The 24,664-nt window shown below is 45.5% G+C and overlaps 1 protein-coding gene across 8 annotated transcripts in view; it reads left to right on the top strand.

Annotated features, from left to right (window-relative positions):
- Positions 1-4,458: 4,458 nt before the first annotated feature.
- BICD1 (BICD cargo adaptor 1) overlaps positions 4,459-24,664 on the top strand; it is a gene marked incomplete at both ends in the record, with an annotated part of 241,407 nt that continues 221,201 nt past the window's right edge. For all 8 annotated transcript variants that reach the window (XM_080706007.1, XM_080706005.1, XM_080706006.1 and 5 more), the window contains one exon: positions 4,459-4,671. In XM_080706007.1, the coding sequence (XP_080562133.1) occupies positions 4,459-4,671 (213 nt within the window). The remainder of the gene's footprint in view (positions 4,672-24,664) is intronic.

Here is a 24,664-nt window from a genome sequence, read left to right as displayed (position 1 = left end):
AGAGAACACACAGCAAGCCAGGCCACCCCGGGCTTTTCAGCTCATCACTGTTAAATCCTGCCTGCCCGTGCCACAATCCGGGATTGTCCTAGGAATTTAGCCTTTTGGTTTTCATTTTGTCTTGCCTGTCCCTTCTGTGACATCAGGAACCCCTGATGAGTGACATCTTATTGGTCATCAAATTCATGGGTCCTGCTATTGTTCTTTGTATAGAATGGGCCCTCAACAAACATTTTAATTAATTAATTAATTTATTTATTTATTCATTTATTGGTGGTACTGGGGATGGAACCCAGGGGCCTTCTACCTCTGGGCTACACTCCCAGACCTATTTTATATTTTATTTGGAAACAAGGTCTCTTAAACCAGCTGAGGCTGGCTTCGAACCTGCGCCATCCTCCTGTCTCAGCCTCCCAAGCACGGGGATTGCAAGCGTTGGCCACCACGCCCGGCTAACAAACATATTTTAAATGAGTGAATGAAAGCCGGGCGTGGTGGCGGCGCACGCTTGTAATCCCCACACTTGGGAGGCTGAGACAGGAGGATTGTGCAGGTTTGAAGTCAGCCTCAGCTTAGTGAGGCCTTTTGTAACTCAGTGAGACCCTGTTTCAAAATAAAGAATAAAAAATAGGGTTGGAGGTGTTGCTCTGAGGTAGAACGCCCCTGGGTTCCATCCCCAGTACCGCAAAAAACAAAAGGAAAAACAAAAAACAAAATAAAACATTTTTTCTATATATATATATTTTTTTGGTGGTACTGGGGATGGAACCCACACCCCCAGCCCTATTTTGTATTCTTTATTTTGAAACCAGTCTCACTAAGTTGCGGAGGGCCTCACTAACTAGCTGAGGCTGGCTGAGAACCGCGATCCTCTGGTCTCAGCCTCCCAAATGCTGGGATTACAAGCGTGTACCATCACGCCCAGCTCTAAATATTTGTAAGAAGGAAATTCCACAAATGATCTGAGTCCGCTAGGATGAAGAATCTGAGGAAGCTGGGTGTGGTGATACTCGGCTGTAATCCCAGTAGCTCAGGAGTCTGAGGCAGGAGGATCAAAAGTTCGAGGCTTGTCTGGACAACTTAGTGAGACCCTGTTTCCAAATTAAAAAATAAAGATATGGGGAAGTAGCTCAGTTGTAGAGCACGCGTGGATTCAATACCTAGGAGTGCACACAGAGAGATGTGCGAGGGCACTGCTTCTAGGAATGGCGTACAAAATTTCTACACACCCGTCATTGATATATATACATATGTATATGTATATATATATGTGTATATATAAACCCCATTTATACACACACACACACACACACGAAAACATAGGTAATTATAACTTGCAGTACTAGAAGAATAGCGCGTATAAGGAAGTAAGTTTACCATCTTTAAGTTAAATACCAATGTATAGCCGTGCGTGGTGGCGCACGCTTGTAATCCCCGCGCTTGGGAGGCAGAGACAGGAGGATCACGCAGGTTCGAAGCCAGCCGCAGGCGCTGACTTAGGAGACCCTGTTTCCCAATAAAAATGTAAAAATAGGTCTGGGAGTGTAGCCCGGAGGTAGAAGGGCTTCCAGGAACCCCAGTACCACCAAAATAAATAAATACATAAATATTAATAATAATATAAATAAATAAATAAATACCAATGTATAAAGGGGTCAACATTGAACTAATCAAAGTCTTTTTATGGTATTAGAGATGGAACTGAGGGGCAATCTATGTTTGAGTTACATCCGTAGCCCCCTTTTTAATTAATTAATTAATTAATTTATTTATTCTGCAGTAATGGGGATGGAACCCAGGGGAATTCTACCTCTGAGCTATACCCCAGCCCTATTTTTTATTCTTTATTTGGAAACAGGGTCTCATTAAGTAGCTGAGGCTGACTTCGAACCTGTGCGATCCTCCTGTCTCAGCCTCCCAAGCGCTGGGATTACAAGCATGCGCCACCACGCCCAGCTCTAATCCTTTTATTTTGAAACAGGTTCTCACTAAGTTTTGGAGGGACTCAGTAACTGAGGTTGTCCTCAAAACAGTGATCCTCCTGTCTCAGCCTCCCAAGTACTGAGATTACAAGCATGTGCTACCATGCCGGGCTTCCGCAAAAAAAAAAAAAAAAAAAAAAAAATTTAATTTTTTTGTGGTGCTGGGGATTGAACCCAGGCCTCTGGGTTCTACCTTCGAGCTACACCCCAAGCCTGATTTTATTTCTTATTTGAAAAGAGCATCTCACTAGGTTGATAAGAGTATTACTACTCCTGTCTCAGCCTCTGAAGTACAGGGGTTAAAGGTATGGGACACCATGCCAGCTTGCAAAATCTTAAAGTGTAAGAGTAATGTATATGACTGACCAGAGTGGGAAAAGCATTAAGAAAAGCGTATCCACCGGGTGTGGTGGCACACGCCTGTAACCCCAGTACTTGAAAGGCTGACACAGGAGAATTGCAGGTTCAAGGCCACCCTCAGCAATTTATCAAGACCTTGTTTCAAAATCGGAAATAGGCCCAGGGGTGTGTAGTTTGGAGGCGGGATGCTTCTGGATTCAATCCTGCCCCCCCCCCCCAAAAAAAAGCCAAGAAAGAAAATGTCAGAAAATGGGGTAAGGTGGAGAATCGGGGAGCAGCAGCAGCATCAGAGGCAAACTCACAAATTCTGTCCAAAGGAGAGGGAGACCAAGCAGTCGACCCCAAGGATTATGATCCGTTTGGAAGGGCGATGCGTAGTTTGTGGTGAGGACTGGCCGGGGGTAGTAGAAAGAGGCAGATCAAGTACCCACAACTGTGAGCTGCATCCCTCTATTTCGCAGCTCGGGATCATTCACGAGGGTCAAAGGGCGGGCCTACAGGAGCGCACCTGCGCAGGAGGGCGCCGCCCTGCAGGAGACCACAGGCCGGGATGGGAATGTGTGTTACCATCTGCGGCGGTCTCCGAGGCTGGAATTCATGGTGGATGCAAGGTTCCTGTGTTTTCCCCACTTATTTATTTATATGTATCTATTTTGTATCAGATAATTGCAAGAGAAGTCTTATTGTGATAAATAGCATTTGGAAGGAATATTTTTTATCCGTTTTCTGAAGCAATGAACAGACAGCCTAGTACTCGGAGTTTTGTAAAATTTTGTCATTTGCTCATCCTACAATCGTCTTTTTTTATTTTCCATATACAAGCTGGAGTATACTGTAGACTTGGTAATTTGATATTGGGGATTGAACCCAGGGGCATTTTACCTCCAGTCTACACTCCCAGCCCTTTTTCTTTATTTTGAAGCAGGGTCTCACTAACTTGCTTAGGCTGGCCTCAAACCTATGATCCTCCTGTCTCAGCCTCCCAATTACGGGGATTACAGGCATGAAACCCCACTCTGTTTATTAGTGGTATTTTTTTCTAAGTGGACAAGGATCTGGTGATAAACTGGGTACAGAAAAGCTTGGATAAAGGCAAGTATTTATTATTATTATTATTATTATTATTATTATTATTATTATTATTATTATTATATTATCCAGAGATTCAACCTAAGGGCCCTCTACTCCTGAGCTCCATACCCTTAACTCTTAACTCTTTTTGAGACAGAGTTTCACTAAATTGCCTCACTAAATTGGCCTCATTAATTTCACTAAATTGGCCTCAAACTTGAAATCCTCTTCAGTCTCCGGAGTAGCAGGGATCACAGGTGTGTGCCACCATGCCTGGGAGCAATTCAAATAATTTTTTTTTTTTTTTTTTTTTTTTTTTTTTTTTTTTTTTAGTATTAGGGGTTGAACCCTGGGACATTCTACCTTTGAGCTACACCCTCAGCCCTTTTTATTTTGAAATAGGGTCTCACTAAGTTGCTGAGGCTAGCCTCTACCCTGGGATCTTCCTATCTCAGCCTCCTGAGCAGCTGGGATCCCAGGCCCATGCTAGGGCGAGCAGGCTTTAGTGAAAGCGGTCTTGGTGGGATAGAAGGTTCTTGGAGTATTATGTTGAGCCGGCCAGACCAGAGAGGGGAGACGCGGGGACACGCGGGAGGAGGGAGGGCTGGTGCCTTCGGGAGAGGGCTTTGGGAAGCGGGCATCTGTCGGGTGCGGCAGGCTGGGGAGGCGGCCGCGAGCCTGGGTGGAGGGGAGGATGCGCGGGCCCCAGCCCCGTTAGTTTTGCTGGCATTTCTTTGGAGAAGGCGCCGATTCCGTGCAGTGTTCTGAGCCGGGCCGGGTCGGCGGACAAAGACCCGGGAGGCCCCGGCCGCGCCGCCGCCTCCCCCTCGGCCTCCGGGGCGCGGCGGGGCTGCGCGAGGCGCCGGCCCCCCCGCCCGCTGCGCTCGGCCGCGGGAGGGGCGACTGCGGCGGCGGCAGGTGCGGCTGGGCGCGGCGCGGCGCCATGGCGGCCCGGCGCCTCTGAGCGCAGCGGCCCCGCCGCGCTTCGCGGGGTCCGGCCGAGGGGCCGCCGCGCCTGCCCGCGCCCCCGCCGCCCGCCGGGGCTATGGCCGCGGAGGAGGCGCTGCCGGCCGCCGACCGCTACCAGACGGAGATCGAGCGGCTGACCCAGGAGCTGACCGAGACCACGCACGAGAAGATCCAGGCGGCCGAGTACGGGCTGGCGGTGCTGGAGGAGAAGCTGGCCCTCAAGCAGCAGTACGACGAGCTGGAGGCGGAGTGCGACGGCCTCCGGCGGGAGCTGGAGCAGCTCCGGGAGGTGAGTGGGGTCGCCGCCCCCCCGCGCCCTTTGTTGACCACCGGGAGTGGAGACCGCCGGCCCCCTCCCCGAGAAAAATCGCCCCAGGAATGAACGCATACGCTGGAATTTCCGAGGCGCCGGGTGGTCAGCCCGTGGGGGAGGGAGAGCCCCCCAATCCTCCCCAATCCTCCAATATCGGCGCCCTAAGGCGACGCGGGGCTGGTTTGGAACCATGAATCAAACTTCTCAAAACTACGTTTATTTCAAGCCCAGGCTCAGTGACAGCCGCACAGGCCGCGCAGGTGCGGGCCTGCGACGTCAGGAGGTGGAGTGCGGGCCCCCAGCTTTCCCGAGCGCACGCAGCCCTCGGTGCGGGACCTCCGCGGGAGGGCTCCCGAGCCCCTTGCACAAAGGCGGCAGCCTTCCTGCTCCTTGGCGCGGTCGCCGGGCTGGAGGAGCCAGGCAACCCTGCGGGGTGATCTGGCCAGAGCCCAAGTTGGTGCCGTCACCCTGAGCAGAGGGGTGCTGCCCCAGACGGCCTCTGTCAGAGAGGAGGGTACCCCGCGTCTCATCCCAGGCTCATCAGATAGAAATGGCTGTATTGATAAAACCAGAATATCGCAAAGGGGCCATCTGTGGTATTTGTTGTCTTTAGTTTTTTGGTATTTGACTTCTTTTAAAGACTGTCTAATACACTGGAAGGAAATGATGATAAATGTACTTTGATTTCCTATCAAGTGTTCATAAGAACATATTGTTTTAGGAACGCAGTCTGTTTTACCCGCTTCTTGAGGTGCTGTGAATAACAAGTGTAAGCAATTATAAATTTTAGCGTGCCCGGTGTGGGGGCACACGCTTGTAACCCCAGTACCGAGGCTGAGACAGGAGCACGGCCAGCCCCAGCTACCCGTGAGCCCCCCCCCCCCCAACTTAGACCTTGTTTCCAAATAACCAAAAGTAAGGGCTGGGGAGTGTAGCTCAGAGGTAGAGTGGTACTGCAAAACAAATTTTAGTGTCCATATACACTTGCTTTTTATATGTGCCAAGCCTTTATTTTTATCTGCATTTTGGCATTTAAAATGTTTTGCATATAATGTCAAAAAATTTTTTTCTTATAATATAAAGTTTCTTCTAAGAGAGGGGAAGGTCTTGTTTTGTTACTGTTAAAATACATGATTTCTGACATATCAACCTGCTTTCTAATTTAGTGCATAAGACGGTAAGAGTTTATACTTTCAGATCTTATTTTTATTCAGGTGCCTAAATACTCCTAAAATAAACATAGCCCATAAAGTTTAAAACCCCAACTAGAAGTATAGTTTTTGCATATCAGGCTCTAATTGCTAGCCCATGCCTTTCTTGGCTTGTGGCATCTGTTCCCAACAACTACTGGACTTGTCTCTATTTTCAAAGTTCCATGACGTGTTAGGCTGACATGCTTAATGACCGTGAAACCTTGTGAACTAGGGACCAGGACAATGATGGTAATTCTCAGAGACACTTAGGTGTCGTCTTTATCTATCAACAGTGCTTTACCAAGGCGAAGTGCAAACCAGACAGGACCAGGGCGATTACCCTCTGGACAGAGGAGGTAGACTTACTGAACAACATGGGATAGGGCTTGACTGACCTTCTCCCTTGATTTCAGCGAGCTCTTAAGTCAAGGAATCGGTCATTTATTTATTTAAATTTGCTAGACAAAATTGTATACAACCTGATATTTTGAAGTATATGTACATTATGAAATGGTTCAATCCAGCCGACAATGCATTACCTCCTGTAGCTATGATTTGTGTAACACTTAATATCCATCTGTATTTTTCAAGAATACAGTATGTCATCATTAACTAATCCATGCTGTGCAATAGGTTTTTAAAACTTATTCTTTCTAACTATAATTGTGTGTGTGTGTGTGTGTGTGTGTGTGTGTGTGTGTGTGTGTGTTACTGAATTTTGAACACAGGGGCATTCTACCTCTGAGCTGTGCCCCCAGGCCTTTTTATTTTTTTCATTTGAAGCAGGGTCTTGCTAGGTTGATAAGTCTCATTACGTGCCAAGGCTGTCCTCAAACCTGCCATTCTCTTGTCTCAGCCGTCCAAGTACTGGGGTCACAAGCGTGCGCCACCATACCCAACTAATTATGTACTTTTGGACCAGTACCTCTCTAATTGCCTCTTCCCTCAACCATCCAGCCTCTATTAACCACCATTCCACACTCTATTTCTGTAAGATCAACTGTTTTCTGTTCCACATATGAAAGGGATCATAAGGTGCTTGTCTTTTTGTGGTTGGATTATTGAACTCAATAGGATGAACCTAAAGGAATCTGTGTCAATGCACATTACATCAAAGGCCTTGATGTAAACATGAAGGCTAGCACATAGTGGGTCTAGAATAGAAATTTTAAGAAAGAATCAACTTATACTGGAAGAAGAGTGCCTTAATCAAACACTCACTAGTCAATATTAGTAGGTAGTGCCAAAAAACTAAGAAATTTAGGAAGAGAATGATGTATTAATGTCATCAAAAACAATGAGAAAAATGTTTTATAGGAAATAGAATTATAAATAGCACTTTTTTTTTCTCTATCTCTTTGATACTGGGGATTGAACCCAGGAGCAATCTATCTTACATCTCTAGGTCTTTACATCATTTATATTTTTATTTATTTATTTTTAATTTTTATTTTTTATATTTTGGTACTGGGAGTGGAACCCATAGGCTTTCTAGCTCCGGGCTATACTCCCAGACCTATTTCATACTTTATTTGGAAACAGGGTCTCACTAAGTTGCCGAGAGCCTCACTAAGTAGCTGAGGCTGGCTTCGAACCTGTGCAATCCTCCTGTCTAAGCCTCCCAAGCTCAGGGATTACAAGCATGCGTCACCACGCCCGGCTCATCCTTTATATTTTTAAATTTTGAAACAGTATCTTTTTAATTTGCTGAGGCCGGCCTCCAATCTGTGATCCTCTTGTCTCATCCTCCCAAGTACTGGGATTATAGGCATGCACCACCACGCCTGACATCTATAAAAATTTAAAGCATTTTTTTTTTCTGTACAGCAGGAGTTCACAAAAGAGTTATCAGAATTATTTTCACCAAGTGATACTTGTTCATATATGTATTTTGAGTTATATTTAACATAAATAAAACACAGTTGAGGTTTCTAAGAAATTGGCTTATACAGAAGTATAAAATGTATTTTAGGGTAACAAAATAATTGTTGTATTTGATTATTTGACATCTTTATCCTTCAAACATGTTTGTAGACTCTAGATGGGTATATTACTGAAATGAACTAAGTCCATCTCATGTATGTTTCCTCTTTGAGAAGTACATCCCAAATCGTTGTGAAAACAGAGGTGTCCTAGTGGTGAGGTCAGAGGGAAGCCATTTTTGAAAAAGTCATATTTTATGGTGCTCTGATTTTATAAGAGGAAGTTTTGTCCATTAGCAGGAATATGTCGAAAACAGTGTCATTACATTATGGCTCCACCGCCAAGTATAAAATAATTATTTGGCTCAGTTCCAAGTTCTTTCGACAGAAATGATTCACTGAAAAATAACTGGACCAGCTGGGTGTGGTGGCATCTGCCTGTAGTCCCAGTAGTTGGGAGACCGAGACAGGAGAATTGCAGGTTTGAAGGCAGCCTTGGCAACTTGGTGAGACTCACCGCAACTTAGGGAGATCCTGTTTCAAAATAAAAAATAAAATAGGGATGGGGTGTATGTAGTTCATAGGTAGGATGTCCTTGGGTTCAGTCTCAGGAAGAAGAAAAAAAGAAAGAAAGAAAAAAGAAAAAAGAAATGGATCAATTTGTGGGAATGTCAAAAGAAAACTCCTGCCCTCAGCCCAAGCCGGACACTAGTACTTCGCAGCTCAGCATCATGGCGCAGTCTTGGCTGGCGGTTTGCTTTTCCAGCAACGTCGCCACCCCCCTTCCCAGGCCAGGCACTGATGACTAGGGCGGTAGCACAGGGAAGAAATGTTGCCTGAGATGTGCGAAGTCAATAACACGAATTAACGGGAACATTTTCCCAGTCATTTTTCTCCTCTGCTCTGTTCCTTTTGGGCCTGAGCAGACATCGTTTAGGGCTTTGCCTTGTGTTTAGTTACGCGGCTGCTACGATTCTGTTCACAAAGGAGCACGCCTGAAAGGAAACTATCAAGGATCTGCAAAGAGGATGACTTCAAGCTGGTACAGCGGCACACGCCTGCAATCCCAGTACTTGGGAGGCGAGACAGGAGGATTGCAGGGTCAAGGCCAGCCTCATCAAGTAGTGAGACCCTTTTTTTTGGTGGTACTGGGGATGGAAACCAGGGGCCTTCTACCTCGAGCTACACTCCCAGACCTATTTTATATTTCATTTGGAAACAGGGTCTCTTAAGCCAGTTGAGGCCGGCTTCGAACCTGCACGATCCTCCTGTCTCAGCCTCCCAAGTGCGGGGATTACAAGCATGTGCCACCACGCCCGGCTGAGACCCTATTTCTAAATAAAAAATAAAATAGGGCAGGGAGTGTAGTTTGGAGGTAGAACATCCCTGGGTTGGATCCCAGCTCCCTCCCCTCACTTGCATAACTTTAGACACCTATTATGTTGTCCATTTCATTCCACTCTGAGCAGCTGGACACAGCACAGTGTCTGCTGGAATACTTGACCATGGTTTTATGGTTTCACGAATGGCACCTGCTCTTCTGAGGCCTGAGGGAGGGCCCTGCCCATCTGGTTATGCCCGGGGTGCCGGCCGATTATATGTTTGGGACATGCCTAAATCAGCACCGCGTGCCTGCCATCAAGGCCGAAACAGCATCTGAAGAAGAGTCATGGTTCCAAAATAACTCGAACACTAAAAATATGCAATCATAAAATACCCTAGATTTTAAATTTAAGTGCTTCCTTTTGACTTCAAAAGGGTTGAAATTTAAAAATATCAAGTTTAAAAAGCTCCTCTCAGGAGGAATGATTCAGCATTACCGGTAGGATGTTAGAAGATACATTCCTGCAACAGCCTTAGAAGAGCTTTGCAGCTCGGTTACACAGACACGGGCTCAGAAGCCTCAAGTCAATTTCTGGCTGTGTTTTCAACCTTGATGCAAGAAGGGTAGTTACTGGCTGATGAGGAAGTGTTCTCTGGGCACTGAGCAGCTTTTCAGGGCTGTAGTTAAATCAGGAAACAAACACTGACTTCTGCAGTTTAGAGATTGTCATGTTGGGGACCCAGCGGGAGTTATTTAGATGACCGGGACTCACCTTTACACAGAATTGATTTTTATTTCTCATATGCTTGGAAAGATCATTAGCTCCTGTTATATCTGTACATTCTAAATCACAAAATCAAACGGGGGAAAAAACTTGCCAGACTTATTTTCCAATCTATAAATAAATGTGAAAAGTTGAAAAGTTAAGACTTCATTGAGGTACTTCAACTATTATTATTATAATTACTGGTACTGGAGGTTGAACCCGAGGATATTTCCCCCTCCAAGCTACACACCCAGCCCTATTTTATTTTTTATTTTGAAGCAGGGTTTTGCGAGGTTGTTAAGAGTCTTGCTAAGTTAGTTGCTGAGGCTGTCCTCAGAAACCGAGGTCCTCCTGCCTCAGCCTCCCAAGCACTGGGATTACAGGCGTGCTCCACGGGATTACATGCGTGCTCCACAGGATTACAGGCGTGCTGTGCTGCATGTGGCTCGACTATTGTTTTAATTTCTCTCTTAATTAATTAAGTAGTTGGGATTGAACTCAGGGTGCTCTGTCACTGAGCTATATCCCCAGTCTTTTATTGTTTATTTTTGCTAAGTTGCCCAGGGGTCTTGGACTTTCTATCTCCTGTCTCATCACAGCCTCCTAAGTAACTGGGCTTTTAGGCTTGTGCCATCATCCGGCTTTTCTCTTACAGTTTTTTGTTTCTTTCTGTTTTTGGTACTGAAGGTTGAACTCAGGGGCAAGCTATACCCCCAGCCTTATTTTTTTTAAACAGGATCTTGCTAGGTTACTGAGACTGGTTTTGAACCTGTGATCCTCCTCTCTCGGCCTTCCAAGTACTAGGATTATAGGAGTTAACTACCATGTCCAGCTTCTCTTATAGTTTTTTAAATCAAGAAACATTCTGTCTTTATTATCACATTTGTTATCAAATTAATTAAAAAACTTAAAATATATCAATGGAAACTGTTTACAACTTCAACAATCGCTTTCAATCACCCCCCTCCTTTTACCTAGTTGCTTAAATTTGCACCATCGATTCTTTATTTGAATCAAGATTTCATCTGGCACTAGTCGTGACGGTGTCTGCCTGTGACCCCAGGGCTTGGGAGGCTGAGACAGGAGAGGAGGATCATTGGTTCGAGGCCAGCCTCAGCAACTTAATGAGAACCTGTTTCAAAAGGGACCTGGGGATGTGACTTGGAAGTAGAATGCTCCTGTGAGGCAGGACAGTTTTAGAGGTAAAGTTGATGTTTGTTTTAGTTACTCTGTGTGTGTGTGTGTGTTACTGGAAATGGAACCCAGGGGCATTCTACCTCCAAGCTACACTCCCAGCTCTATGTTTTATTCTTTATTTTGAAGCAGGGTCTCATTAAGTCTTGGAGGGCCTCACTAAGTGGCTGAGGCTAGCCGCGAACCTGAAATTCTCCCGTCTCAGCCTCCTGAGAACTAGGATTACAAGCATGCGCCACCATGCCCAGCTTCTAGCTTGTCTTGTAGGCCGGCCATGAGAATACTGTATAGAATAACACCTGGCTCTTTTCCACCAGTCCTGCAGTGTGACTACATCCTGTCCTCTCTAGATCTTGGGGAGGAGCCAGGATGATTCAGGCCAATGGACCTTAGTACATGATCCCATCTTTGTCTCCCGAGAGTTGTGTTCTGAGATAGTCAGTTGGGATCTTACAAAACGTCTCAGAGGAGGTGGGGAGAAGAGGGTAGAAATCAAGAAAATAACAGCAGAAATATCTACTTATTACAATGGTGCATACAACAGTTTGGGTGGTGAGCCGGGCGTGGTGGCGCACACTTTTAATCTCAGTACTAGGGAGGCTGAGACAGGAGGATCGCAGTTCCCAGACAGCCCCAGCTACTTAGCGAGGCCCTTTGCAACTTGGTGAGACCCTGTTTCCAAACAAAAAATAAAAAATAGGACTGGGCATATAGCTTGGAGGTAGAATGCCCCTGTGTTCCACCCCCAGTACTGCAAAAAACCAAACCAAAACATATATATATATATATATATATATATATATATATATATAGTGCTTCATTCATTTTCCTCCTGAGATTGAGTTACTCCGTCTAAAAAATGAAGGTGTTGGAATTGATCATCGCTATGCTAGTCACCAGCTCTAAGTTCCTGAGTTGTTGTGTTTTAGAGCTACCAATTCTGTTTATTTATCTGCCCAGCCTTTACTTCTCAAATATATTCTGCCCCCCCCCCCCAAATACAAACTTCTCTCGGTGAATAGCAAGAGCTTTCACTAGCCTTCATCGCCATCAGCTTCATCTCACCATTTCCTCTGGTTATTCAGTTCTGGTCAGAATAACTCATCCTTCCAACACTTGTACTGTGTCCCTCCGCACGTTTTCTTAATTAAGTTCTCAGATTGCTTCTTTTTTGAACACCTGCCCATACACTCTGCTCCAGGTCCACATTACTTTTCTGATCTCCCTCTGATTACATTGCAGAGCTGACCCACCGAGCTTGCTTTTTCTTTTTTTGTGGTACTGGGGATTGAACTCAGGGGCATTCTACCTCCAAGCTACATCCCCAGCCCAATTTTTTATTCTTTATTTTGAAACATGTCTCACTAGGTTGCTGAGGCTGGCCACAAAGCTGCCATCCTCCTGTCTCAGCCTCCCAATACTGGGATTACACCTTTCTGTTTTGAGACAGGGCCTCACTAACACTCAAGAACACTCACAAGGGTGGTCTTGAACTTGTGACCCTCCTGCCTCAGCCTCCCACAAGTACCTGGAATTACAGGCGTGCACACTATCTGTAATCCGAATGTTTCTTTTTGCATTAGACTGTGCATTACCTCTTGTTCTATTTACTCATTTAAAAGTTTGCATTGTACTTGGAGAGGCCCTTTGCAATGCAGTGAGACCCTGTTTCAAACATTAAAAAAAAAGGCTAAAATATAGGGCTAGGGGTATAGCTCAAAGGTATAATGCCCTGGGTTCCATCCCTAGTACCACAATATAAATAAATAAATAAATAAATAAATAAATGTCTGCATTGAAAGCCAGGTGCAGTGGCGCATGCTTGTAATCCAGTACTTGGAAGCCTGAGACAAGAGGATCCCGGTTCACAGCCACCTTCAGCTACTTAGTGAGGCCCTCTGCAATGTATGTTTCAAAATAAAGAATAAAAAAAAAAATAGGGCTTGGAGTGAGAATGCCCCTGAGTTCAACCCCTAGTTCCACCCAAAACAAAAACAAAACAAAAATCCACGCGCGCGTACACACACACACACACACACACACACACACACACACGTCTGCATCGCGTGGCTGCAGGTTGGGCGGTGTGCCCCACTGAGGATCCGGTGTTGAAGGAGACACTCGACAGAGCTGCTTAGATGGAGCTGATTTCAGACCTGGATTTGAGTCGACAAGCAAACATGCAGGTGTTTCTGAGCAGATGCTGGCTGCGCCCAGTGTGATCAGGCGCTGTTTCCGCAGGAGGAGATGTCGGAGCCCAGGCACGGGTGTGTGTGTGTGTGTGTGTGTTTGTTTGTTTGTTTGTTTGTTTGTTTTGTAGTACTGGGGTTGGAATCCAGGTGTATTCTACTTCCGAGCTCCACCCCCAGCCTGATTTTATTTATTTATTTATTTGCTTATTTATTTTTGTGGCACTGGGGATGGAACCCAGTGACATTCTATCTCTGAGCTACACCCCCAGCACTATTTCATTTTTTAATTTGGAAACAGTGTCTTGCTAGGTTGATGAGTCTCACAGCTTGCTGAGTCTGTCCTCAAATCTCCGTCCTCCTGGCTGGGCCTCCCAAGTAGTAGTGGGATTACAAGAGAGAGCTACCTGCCCAGGGGAGAAGCGATTTGAAGAAGAGGGACAAGTGTGCAAAGAGCTTGGAATTCTGTTGCAATTGTTAAGAGGAAAATTACTGGTTTCAAAACTCTGAACAAAGAGCCATTTCTATGTGAAAAATAACAATTCCATAAAGTAGTGTGTTGCCTTGAATTTTTCTGATGAGGTGTTGGGTCTCAGCATTGAAACATTTGAGCAGAGCCTGGATGCCTTCCAAGGTCTCTCAGAAGAGGTGAGTGGGAGCCAGTGGCCTAGAGCTCAGGTTAACATTAAGGGGACTGGGGTCTGGGCGTGGTGGACGATGAGGCTGAGTCAGGAGCTGCAGTTTCGAGGCCAGACCCAGCACAAGACCCTGTTTCAAAATAAAGAATAAAAGCCGGGCGTGGTGGCGCACGCTTGTAATCCCCACGCTTGGGAGGCTAAGACAGGAGGATTGCACGGGTTCAAAGCCAGCCTCCGCTACTTAGTGAGGCTCTCAGCAACTTAGTGAGACCCTGTTTCCAAATAAAATATTTTTAAAAAGGTCTGGGAGTATAGCCCGGAGGTAGAAAGCCTTTGGGTTCCACCCCCAATACCACCAAAAAACCCCCCAAAACAACAACAACAACAAAAACAAAATAAAGAATAAAAACTAGGGCTGGGGGTGTAGCTTGGAGGTAGAATGCCCCTGGGTTCCATTTCCAGTTCTGCAAAGAAAAAAGTTATTAGTCTCTTATGTGTGTTTTCTGTCTCTCTTCTATTTGCAGCCATTTACAATAATTTTACAAGGCTGCAGTAGAACATTGAATAATTTTTTTAAGGGACTGATTTTTAAGTTCTGAGTTCTTTTCAATTGTTCTTTTGTTTTTTTTTATAGTTACTATTTTCAAACATTATTTTGAGCAGAAAAAGCACTTCTCTGAAGTGTAATGTCTGACTGCCATGCTGCTGTCTTTAAATTTAGAATTGAAAAGAGGAAAACTGTTTACATCTGTGGGCAAGACACAATAACCATCGCAATTTCCTGAGGAATGCTTTTTCACAGTGAGGCGTGGGTCTGTAAGAGAAGGTTCAGAATGACGGGTCTTTGTTTTTCCCCTCGAATACTGCAGACTAATGTAGAATCAAATGCCACCACCCAAGAGCCCTTAGCCATCATTTTTTCCCCCAGTAGAATGCCAGGGGCATTCTACCTCTGAGCTATATCCCTATACCCCTAGCCCTATTTTTTTATTCTTTATTTTGAAACAAAGTCTCACTAAGTTGTGTAGGGCCTCACTGAGGAGCTGAGGCTGGCCAGGAACCTGTGATCTTCCTGTCTCAGCCTCCCAAGCACTGGGATTAGCCATCCATTTTCACATAGAAAAAGGCTTATACTGATGGGTCTTGTTGGTAAACCTCACTGATGGCTGTTTTCTAGATGGTTAGAGGCGGCATCTCCAGGTTGACCTTGTAGTGAGGTAACCTGAAGGAGACAGGATGAGTCTAATCTTATATTTGATTTCTTCTCTTGAGTTGAGGTAATCATCTAGTAGATGACCTTTTTGGCACAAGCTGGTTTTCTTTCTGCTAGTACTGGTGTACCTGGAGCTTTTAAGCCCCAAATCTGAAGAAAATATAACTAGGAAGAAAATATAAGTAGAGAGAGAGAAGAGAGAAATAATATAAAATGCACTCCAAACTAAATTGTAAATACTTTTTAAACTACTGGCTCTTTTGATTAAAAAAAAAAAAAATAGACACAGATCTTCTTTTCCCCAGATCTGGAGATGGAACTCAGGGGCATTCGACCTCTGAGCTACACCCCTTGCCCTATTTTTTATTCTATATTTTGAATCAGGGTCTCACTGAGTTGCAGAGGGCCTCACTAGGTAGCTGAGGCTGTCCCCGAACCGCGATCCTCCTGTCTCAGCCTCCCAAACGCTGGGATTACATGCGTGTGCCACCACGCCCGGCTCAGATTCTTAATTAATGTTGGTAATTGGGAACTAACTATGGTTTAGTTGTGTGTGTGTGTGTGTGTGTGTGTGTGTGTGTGTGTGTTGTGTGTGTGGTACTGGGGATAAAACCCAGGGGCATTCTACCTCTATTTGGAAACAGGGTCTTATTAAATTGCAGAGGGCCTCACTAAATAGCTTAAGCTATCCTTGAACCTGTGATCCTCCAGTCTCAGCCTCCCAACGGTTTAGTAATCTTAATTCTAGTGATCTGCAAGAAGATCTTTTATGTCAGTACTTCAAAATAATTCAGAACTAAGCTGGGTGTGGTGCCATGTGCTTGTAATCCAAACGACTTGGGAGACAGTGGTGGCGTAGGAAGTTTGAGACCCTGCCACAAAGTAAAAAGTAGAAATAACTGGAGATACAGCTTTGTGGTAGAATACTCATGTTTACTCCCTAGTACTGGAGGGAAAGAAATTGGAATCAGAACTAACTCACTCTCTCTCTCTCTCTCTCTCTCTCTCTCTCTCTGTGGTACTGAGGATTGAACACAGGGGCATTCTACCTCCCAGCTATATCCCCAGTCCTATTTTTATTCTATATATATATATTTTTTTAAATTATTATTATTTTTTGCAGTACTGGGGTTCCTGGAAGCCCTTCTATCTCCGGGCTACACTCCCAGACCTATTTTATATTTTTTATTTGGAAACAGGGTCTCTTAATCCAGCAAGGCTGGCTTTGAACCTGCGCGATCCTCCTGTCTCCGCCTCCCAAGCGCAGGGATTACAAGCGTGTGCTACCACGCCCGGCTTATTCTATATTTTGAAAAAGATTTTCACTAAGTTGTGGAGGGCCTCACTAAGTAGCTCAGGCTGGCTGCAAACCCTGATCCTTCTGTCTCAGCCTCTCAAGTACTGGGATTACAATTGTACACCACCATGCCTGGCTTAGAACCCCTTCTTAAGAGAATTCTTAGGTATCCTTCCATAATTACTGTAGTTATATCCCATCAAGTGCTTTTATAAATTATAGCAAAATAAATAGACTTATAAATCATATGAAAGTGCTTAATACAATGCAAGCTATTATTTGCTAAAATTTAGACCTGCCACGTGTGATGGCACATGCTGTAATCCCAGGACGTGGGAGACTGAGATGGGAAAATGACAGGTTTAAAGTGAGCCACGGCAACTTAGTGAGACGCTGTTTCCAAAATTAAATAAATACATAAAATAGGGTTGGGCTGTAGCTTGGAGGATGAATGCTCCTGGGTTCATTTCTCAGGAACTCACCTCAAAAACAAAAAACAAAAGCTAAAATTTAGGTGTCAAAACTACAATTACATATTTATTATTCTTTTTTATGGTCCTGGGGATTGAGCCCAGGGCCATTCTACCTTTGAGCTACACCTCCAGCCCTATTTTATCGTTATTTTGAAACAGAGCCTCACTGGGCTGATGAGAGTTTCCGTACTCGCCGAGGCTCTCCTCCAACCTGCAATCTACTTTTTTCGGCCTCCCAAGTACTGGGATTACAGGCAAGCACCACACTGTCTGGCTCCCATTCTATTTTTAGATAATGGTGACAGTAAGTCATTTCAGGAAAAAGCAAGGAAAAGAAAAGCCCCATCAAAACTCTAAAGCAATGAGATTTTAGTTATCATTGATCATTTCTAAGTGAAAAAATTAAAGATGCATTCAAATTTGTGATGTCAATGTGATTCAGAAAATTGGAAAATGGATACCGAAGCAAACTGTGAGCAGATAGGTCATTACATAAAGGCAAATGGTGGTTCATTCCTTCCCTCCGATAGTCAGGATGTATGTAGTGCCAGCCTCCCAGCAGCAGAGAACAACAAACCCAGCAGGAAGCTCTGAGCGCTTAGACCCGACAGTCTACTGGGGAGAGAGACAATATTCACATGAGTAAGAAACAGAGAATATTTGATGGCCCTAAGTGCTGTGGAACAGGAAGCCGGGAGGTTACTAGTTCACAGGGTGCGGGGATGGAGCCAGGGGCCGGCAGTAGCTAGGGCCAGAGAGGGAGCAGGTTCAAGTCTGTGTCCTGACACCCACAGACAGCAGGAAGGCGAGCAGGGAGTGTATGGTAGAGAGAACGGGGAGGGGAGAGACCGAGCACCCTGCGGCAGGGGACCCTGGAGTCCGCAGCCGCCTTCTGGACACTACTTGGGAGTAGCCCCGCCACGCACGGACAGTTGCAAACTGCTTTCTCCCAAAGTCCAGGCGATCTGTCCAAGAGAAGCTCAGGCCACCCCCAGGGGCCTCGCTCCCAGAGGAGGGGCTCCCGGGTGGGAAAACGCACTAGAGGGGCTGGTCTCCGGGTTAGGCGCTTCCTAGTCTCCCTTTCCGCTTGGGTCCCAGAGGTGCTTCTGGACTTGCTGAGTCGCACAGAACCCTTCTTTGAGTCTCCACCTCTTGTTGGGGTTCCTGGACTCTCCTGGAATTGCTTATGAGCAGGAACAACTGGCGTTTTGTGAAGCTCTGGTCTCTCTCAGGAGGCTCTTGGCCTCATTATCACTTTTGGGGAGTTTTGGGAGCTGATAGCATCAGTTGCCTCTCGGGAACTGAAGTTTTCCCCGTGGCTCTGGCCCTGTCTGCCCATTTCTCTCTGCCTTCTCACAGGACTCGGGCTTTTGCTCTGACATGGGGATGGATCTTTGGGAAGGATTGCTGGTAGGAGTCACGGTGCCCTGCACCGGCTGAGATGGCCTCCACACACATCCGAGCAAGACTGTCACCTCCTTCAGCGAAAAGCGGTTTTCATTAGCCCAGTAGTCCACGGGGAATTTGAACTCTCTCCTCCCCGGTTCAGTAGATGTTTATTGTATTACATAGAATTAGGCTGGGAAAATATAAAAATGAAGTTCTTAAGACAGCAAGTTGTTTTGCAAAGAGATGGGAATAGACTGTTTTAAAAATAACCAGTTGTAGCTGGGGATGGTGGCGCACGCTTTTAATCCCCGCGCTTGGGAGGCTGAGACAGGAGGATCGCACAGTTCGAAGCCAGCCTCATCTACTTAGTGAGGCCCTCTGCAACTTAGTGAGACCGTGTTTCAAAATAAAGAATAAAAATAGGGCAGGGGGTGTGGCTCAGAGGTCAAATACTCCTAGGTCCCATCCCTAGACCTGCAAACAAACAAACAACAACAACAAAACAAAACAAACCCCCCCCCCAAACAAAATAAAGAATGAAAAATAGAACTGGGGATATAGCTCGGAAGTATAATGCCCCTGGGTTTAATCCCCAGTGCCAAAGTCAAACCAAAATATAAGGATTCAGATAAAGCTTTTTGATGGAGGCAGCATTTGGGGTTCTCTGGAGAATGAGTAGGGGCTCCCAGGGAGAGGAGAGGTGCTGTCTTCCAGGAAGAGGCAAGAGGCCGCCAAGGAGGGAAGCCTGGAGCCGCTGCTGTGCGTCCGGATGCAGCGGGGTGGGAGGTGGGCGCGGGCCAGGAGCGTGGCAGGGCCAGATGGCGAAGGCTCGTCGCCCCAGCAGCCAAGGCCTCCGCCTGGCCGACTGTAAGGAGGTCGGCCAAGGGAAGGCTGTGCCGAGAGCCAGGCCCGTGATGTGCTGAGAAGGCCCCCCTAGATCAGCCTCGGGTGGCAGTGATCCGAGATGGCAGAGTTGTCCTGGTCCTGTTGGGACGGGTGGCCCTTTGGCTGGCCCTCCAGCCCACCGTCCAGCTGTCCTAAGAGCCTCTGATTGAAAGGAGCCATTGCCTCGCAGTCTCCACGCAGCTGCTCGCCATCGCTGGGTCCCCACACAACCGCGGCCATTTCTGTCCTCGGAGGATTTGCTGATTAGGCCTCCCTGCTGGGTTTCCGCCCTTGTCATCTTTTCTCTGAGTTGCTGCTGGTTCACGCTCAACTTCATTTTGCTTCTCTTCTGGAGAAGTTTCCCTTGTGCCTTTTTCCCTCCAGCACTGCAATGCAACCCAGGGCCGTGGGCAAGCTAGGCCAGCGTGCTATACCACGTGTTCCGTGTTCGTTACTTTCCCCCATAATTTTCCTCCCATAAAATTGGCTAATTGTGTGTGTGTGGGGGGAGGGGGTACTGGGGATTAAAGTCAGAGGCACTCTACCTCCAAGCTACACTCCCAGCCCTATTTTTCATTCTTTATTTTGAAACAGGGTCTCACTGGGTTGCAAAGGGCCTCACTAAGTAGTAGCTGAGGCTGTCCGCAAACCATGATCCTCCTGTCTCAGCCTCCCGAATGCTGAGATTACAGGCATGCGCTGCCACGCCTGGCTATAAATCATTTATATATATGCTTAGTCTGTATTAGGACTATTCTGTTCTATCTGTGGCCTATTCCTTTGGAAACACCATACACCTTACTTTTGAAGGGTTGTAACTGGCATCATCCTTCCCATTTTCTCTTCTTTAGGTGCCACTGGAATAGTGCACTTGCAGAGAAATGACCGGGATGAATGAGGGGAGACCCTAGTTTTATTTCCATCTCACCATTAAGCCTTAAGGGAGAGCATGCTGAGTGTCTGTGGTTGTGTTTACCTTGTGTCTGTTTTTATAAGCAAAGCACAGTAGCTCCAGCAGGAGGACGAAATTGTCTAGTTAGGTATTACCAGAAATCTTACAGGAGCTGCAATCGCAATTTTAAGAAGTCACTTTAGAAAGAAAATACTATTTAAGGGCTTTCATAAAGTATTAAAAATATAAGCTGGGTGTGGTGGTGCACGCTTTTAATCCCAGCATTCAGGAGGCTGAGACGGGAGGGTCGCGGTTTGCGGACAGCCTCAGCTGCTTAGTGGGGCCCTTTGCAAATCAGTGAGACCCTGTTTCAAAATAAAGAATAAAAAATAGGGCAGGGGGTGTAGCTAGGAGGTCGAATGCTAGTTACATGAAGCTCTGTGGAAATTCTTTCTTTGGTTATTTTCCCCTTATCACATCAATGCAAAATAAACTTCCATACCATTCCCTATTAACTATTTTCTTTGTAAAGACTAATCACATAAAATGATTACCTACATAGAAATCGATTTTTTATTGCATTGCATTATTTCACTTTTAGTATTTTGAAACAATATATTTGTTCCTCATTTAAAAACAATTCATAGTGTGTTTTGTGCTCAGGTAGTTTTAAACCGATAATTTTACTCTTATGTTTAGAGCATAGTTATATTTTCACGTCAAAATATTTTAAGGTTTTCAGGGGGGAAAAAAGGCAGGGGGGTTAGCTCAGTGTTAGTGTGCTTGGCTAGCATGTGTGAGTACCTGGGTTCAACCTCCAGTACCACAAAATAAAGATGATATGTACTTTTAGTTCATTAGTTAATTAATGCACAGTTTTGCTTCATAATATTAACAATATGGGAAAGAAGCATTGAGAGACCTAGTACCACATAAAACTGTCTTTGGCAGGGGATGCGGCTCAGTGGTAGAGCACTTAGTATACACACCCTGTTGGCCCCCAGCATGGGGGGCTCCCATTTTAGCACTGAAAGTAAGACTTCTTTTTTTTTTTTTTTTTTTTTTTTAACTGGTACTGGGGATGGAACCCCGGGGCATTCTACCTCCGAGCTCCACCCCCAGCCCTATTTTTTATTCTTTATTTTGAATCAGGGTCTCACTGAGTTGCAAAGGGCCTCACTAAATAGCTGAGGTTGGCCGCGATCCATGATTCTCCTGTCTCAGGCTCCTAAATGCTGGGATTACAAGCGTGAGCCACCACACCCAGCTTCCTGTCTTTTTAAAATCCCTCCATTTCTTTTTCCCTCCATTTTCTTCTTCCCTTAATTAACTTTATACTAGGGTACCAAGGACTTAGTGGATTATTAAAGAGTGAAATCTAATCAGGAGAAAGTTTCTAGGAACATTTACTAAATGTCGGCATGAAAAAACCCTTTCTAAGCAAGGTATAAAGCTTAGGTTTTAAAAGGCAGGACTGCCAGGTGTGGTGGCACATGCTTGTAATCCCAGTACTTGGGAGGCTCAGACAGGAGGATCACAGGTTCACCAACAGTCTCATATACTTAGTGGGGCCCTCCGCAACTTAACGAGACCCTTTTTCAAAATAAAAAATGAAAAATAGAAACTGGGCATTGGTGGCACATGCTTGTAATTCCAGCATTTGGGAGGCTGAGACAGAAGAATCGTGGTTTGCGGACAGCCTCAGCTGCTTAGTGAGGCCCTCTGCAGCTCAGTGAGACCCTGTTTCAAAAATAATAAAGAATAAAAAATAGGGCTGGGGGTGTATCTTGGAGGTAGAATGCCCCTGTGTTCCATCCCCAGTACTACCAGAATGAAAAATAGGGTTGGGGGTGTATCTCGGAGGTAAGATGCCCCTGGGTTCCAATCCCAGTACTGCCAAAAATAATAAAGGCAGGACTGACCACTTGATTACATAGAAATACAAAATAATGTGCTACATACCATTAAAAAGAAAGCTGAATACAAACAGCTTGGAAAAATAATGAAATATGATTGACTTACAGAGGATGTTTATTCCTAATATACAGCTCCTGTGAGTTGATTGAACATGACGATAGTGTCAAAAAGAGGCAAAGGTGCAGGCTTGTAATCCCAGTACTTGGGAGGCTGAGACAGGAGGATCGCACAGGTTCGAAGCCAGCCTCAGCTACTTAGTGAGGCTCTCGGCAACTTAGTGAGACCCTGTTTCCAAATAAAGTATAAAAAAATAGGGCTGGGGTGTAGCCTGGAGGTAGAAAGCCCCTTGGTTACACACACACACACACACACACACACACACACACACACACCATAAAAAAAAATAGCAAAGGCAATCAGTAGACAGAGGAGGACATGCAAATAACCCAATAAACATGAAAAAAGAGGCTCAACCTCAGTAGTTAGTGAGTTTAGATTAAAAGTGAGTTTTTACTTTTCTGCCCATTGACTTACAAAAGTGTTAAGTATTGATGGTGTTCTGTGGGCTCTCTGAGGTCTGGCTGGAGGCCTGGCCAGAGGAGATAGAAAAGAAAGGACTTCTAGAGGTAGGAAAAGAGCCTCTGTCCCCGGCCCCATCCCAGCCCATAAATTACCTGTCCTGGCCTGCTGCTAAACCACCAATCAGAGAAGTACTGTCTCCCTCCCTCCTAAGGCCCGTAAAAAGCCCCTGGCCCACAAGGAAGCCAGTTCCTGACTCGTGTGTCCCCACCCAACTTAACTTGCCTCCTTCCAGGTTTTATCCTAGAATCAAAAACCTGTTCCTGCTGTCCAGCTGTGCCCTCTTATCCCATTCCCCAGCCACACTCAGTGTTGGAGAGTGTGAGGAACTGTGAATTGTGAGTCTTGAAAATGTGATCCAACAGTCTGAATTAAGACATAAAATACACGGAACTCTTAGGCCCAACAACTGCCCCTCCCAACTGGGGATGGAACCCAAGGGCTTTCTACCTCAGCTCCATCCCCAGCCACTTTTATTTTTATGTGTGTGTATGTATGTACTTACTTATTTTTTGTGGTACGGGGAGTTGAACCCAGAGATATTCAACAACCCAGCCCCTTTAAGTTTTTGTTTTGAAACAGGGTCTCTCTAGATTGCTGAGTCTCTGTGTTGCTGGGGCTGGCCTTGAACCTGCAGTCCTCTTGTTTCAGCCTCCCAAGTGCTGAAATTACAGGTGTGCGCCACCACACCCAGCTTATTTTTCTTTTGAGAAAGGGTCTTGCTACCTTGTGAGGCTAACCCAAACTTGTGATCCTCCTGCATCAGCCTTCCTAGTAGCTGAGATTACAGGTGTGTGCCAACATACCCAGCAGGACCAACAATCCTATACAAATCAGAATAATTATACCCAAATACTCAGCATTCAGTATTTGATCTAAACCCTATTTGAGCACAGATCATGTAGGTGTGAGACAAATTAGAATATGCTTGTTTTTCTTTAGTGTATCTGTGTGTGTGTGTGCGTGCGTGTGCGCGCGCGCGTGTGTGTGTGTGTGTGGGGGGTACTGGGTTTTCTGGAAGCCCTTCTACCTCTGGGCTACACTCCCAGACATATATTTTTTTTAATATACTTTTATTTGGAAACAGGGTCTGTGGGGATTACAAGCGTGTGCCACCACACCCGTCCTCTTTAGTGTATCTTTACTGGCTTTGAACCTGCAGTCCTCTTGTTTCAGCCTCTTGTTTATTTTCTTGCAGATAAATAAATAGTGCTTCTGTAAGCTGGGCGTGGTGGTGCCTGCTTGTGTTCCCAATACTTGGGGGTCTGAGACAAGAGGATCTCAGGTTCAAGAACAGCCTTAGCAACTTTCTGAGGCCCTCTGCAACTTAGTGAGACCCTGTTTCCAAATAAAAAATAAAATGGGGCCGGGGATGTAGCTCAGAGGTAGAAGACCCCCAAATTCTGTTACTAATGCTGTGTGTGTGTGTGTGTGTGTGTGTGTGTGTGTGTGTGTGCGCACCAGTGCTTGCACACACACGCACACACGCGCATGCGCACACACAGAGCTGACCTGGGCGGTCTGGACCTCCTTGCAGACTGTGAGAGGACCAGTTTGGGAGGAGGCGCTGCAGTCATTCAAGTAGGAGCTGATGGCTGGGACTGGAGGAGAATCTCCTGGGGGTGAGAAATGATCAGAATGGTTGAAGGTTTTGCTAATCATTTAATGTGGGAGACAAAAGTAAGCTCAGGATGGCTCCTTGGTTTCACTATAAAGGGCTAGAAGTATCTAAGGAAATAAAATGACATGGAGCTATGAAAATGAAGGATTCAATTTAGGAAATGAAACATTTCATATTTACTTGAATTTCAAAATTCTTATGGATCTCGATCTTGAGTTTGTTTTTAAAAAGAGCTGAAAAGCAAGCCTGCTAGAACACCGAACCTTTGGAAAGGATTCGTCACTTTGACGGAAAAACAAGCCTAAGTCTATAGTTGTGATGTGCGGTGACATCATTTACTGGACATAAGTTGGCTGCATTTCATGATACACATTGAATGTGTAGCAATATTTCTTGGTTTCCAATACAAAGTTAAAACAATTAAGTCATTTTTCTTCCTATAAAGTCAAACTAGGAGCCAGGCGTGGAGGCACACTC

The sequence above is a fragment of the Muscardinus avellanarius genome (assembly GCF_963383645.1).
Source record: "Muscardinus avellanarius genome assembly, chromosome: 11".
NCBI lineage: Eukaryota > Metazoa > Chordata > Mammalia > Rodentia > Gliridae > Muscardinus > Muscardinus avellanarius.
This window is presented reverse-complemented; position numbering and strand designations above follow the sequence as displayed.